The following is a 626-nucleotide window of genomic DNA, read 5'->3' on the forward strand; positions in this document are numbered from 1 at the left end:
ACCAGCACACAGGGCTGGGGTCAGGACGCTGCTGTCATCACTGAGCACCTGAGCTTTGCCCCCAGGGCAGGCAGGGGTGATGGGTGATGCCCGGCTCCGCAGCCCCGGGGTGAGGGTGGGGGGAAGCATCCCTGTACCCCCCCCACCTACCGTCTTGCCACCTTTGCCTATCACCCGGCCGGCGGCGAAGGAAGGCACCTTGATGTGAGCTTCAAGCTTCACTTCTTCTTTCGGGTTAAAGAAGTTTTCCTCTTTCAGCTTCCCAAATATTCGCCCCTGGGCCTGGAGAGGAGACGTAAGGGAAGTAAAACCGGTGGGCGGCGGTGCCTGCTGTGCCCTCCGTCCCTGAGGGTGATGATGGGCCGACGTCCAGCAGCATCAAAACCATGGTACCGAGCAAAGAGCCCCTCCCGCCGCTTCCCCGGCCCTCAGCGGGAGGCAAACCCAGGCTGGCAGCACGGCAGTGACCAAAGGGACGTTCTCGCCTTGGCCCTCAGCACATTCCCCAACCACAGCCTACCTTGAACTGAGCCTCGGGCGGCCCCGTGATGATGACCATCCGCTCGCTGGCGTCAGGACCTTCTGCCGGGGCGATCTGCGGAGGGAGGGGGGGGAAGGCGGGGGAG

At 64.1% G+C, this 626-nt stretch overlaps 1 protein-coding gene across 1 annotated transcript in view; it reads right to left on the bottom strand.

The window, feature by feature from the left end:
* Positions 1 to 626, bottom strand: part of IGF2BP2 (insulin-like growth factor 2 mRNA binding protein 2) — a gene marked incomplete at both ends in the record, with an annotated part of 13,227 nt that overhangs the window by 245 nt on the left and 12,356 nt on the right. Inside the window, 2 exons of the mRNA XM_009695809.1 lie at positions 151 to 282; positions 521 to 595. Of these exons, the coding sequence (XP_009694111.1) occupies positions 151 to 282; positions 521 to 595 (207 nt within the window). The remainder of the gene's footprint in view (positions 1 to 150; positions 283 to 520; positions 596 to 626) is intronic.

Source organism: Cariama cristata, unplaced genomic scaffold (assembly GCF_000690535.1).
Source record: "Cariama cristata isolate BGI_N322 unplaced genomic scaffold, ASM69053v1 scaffold34962, whole genome shotgun sequence".
Taxonomy (NCBI): Eukaryota; Metazoa; Chordata; class Aves; order Cariamiformes; family Cariamidae; genus Cariama; species Cariama cristata.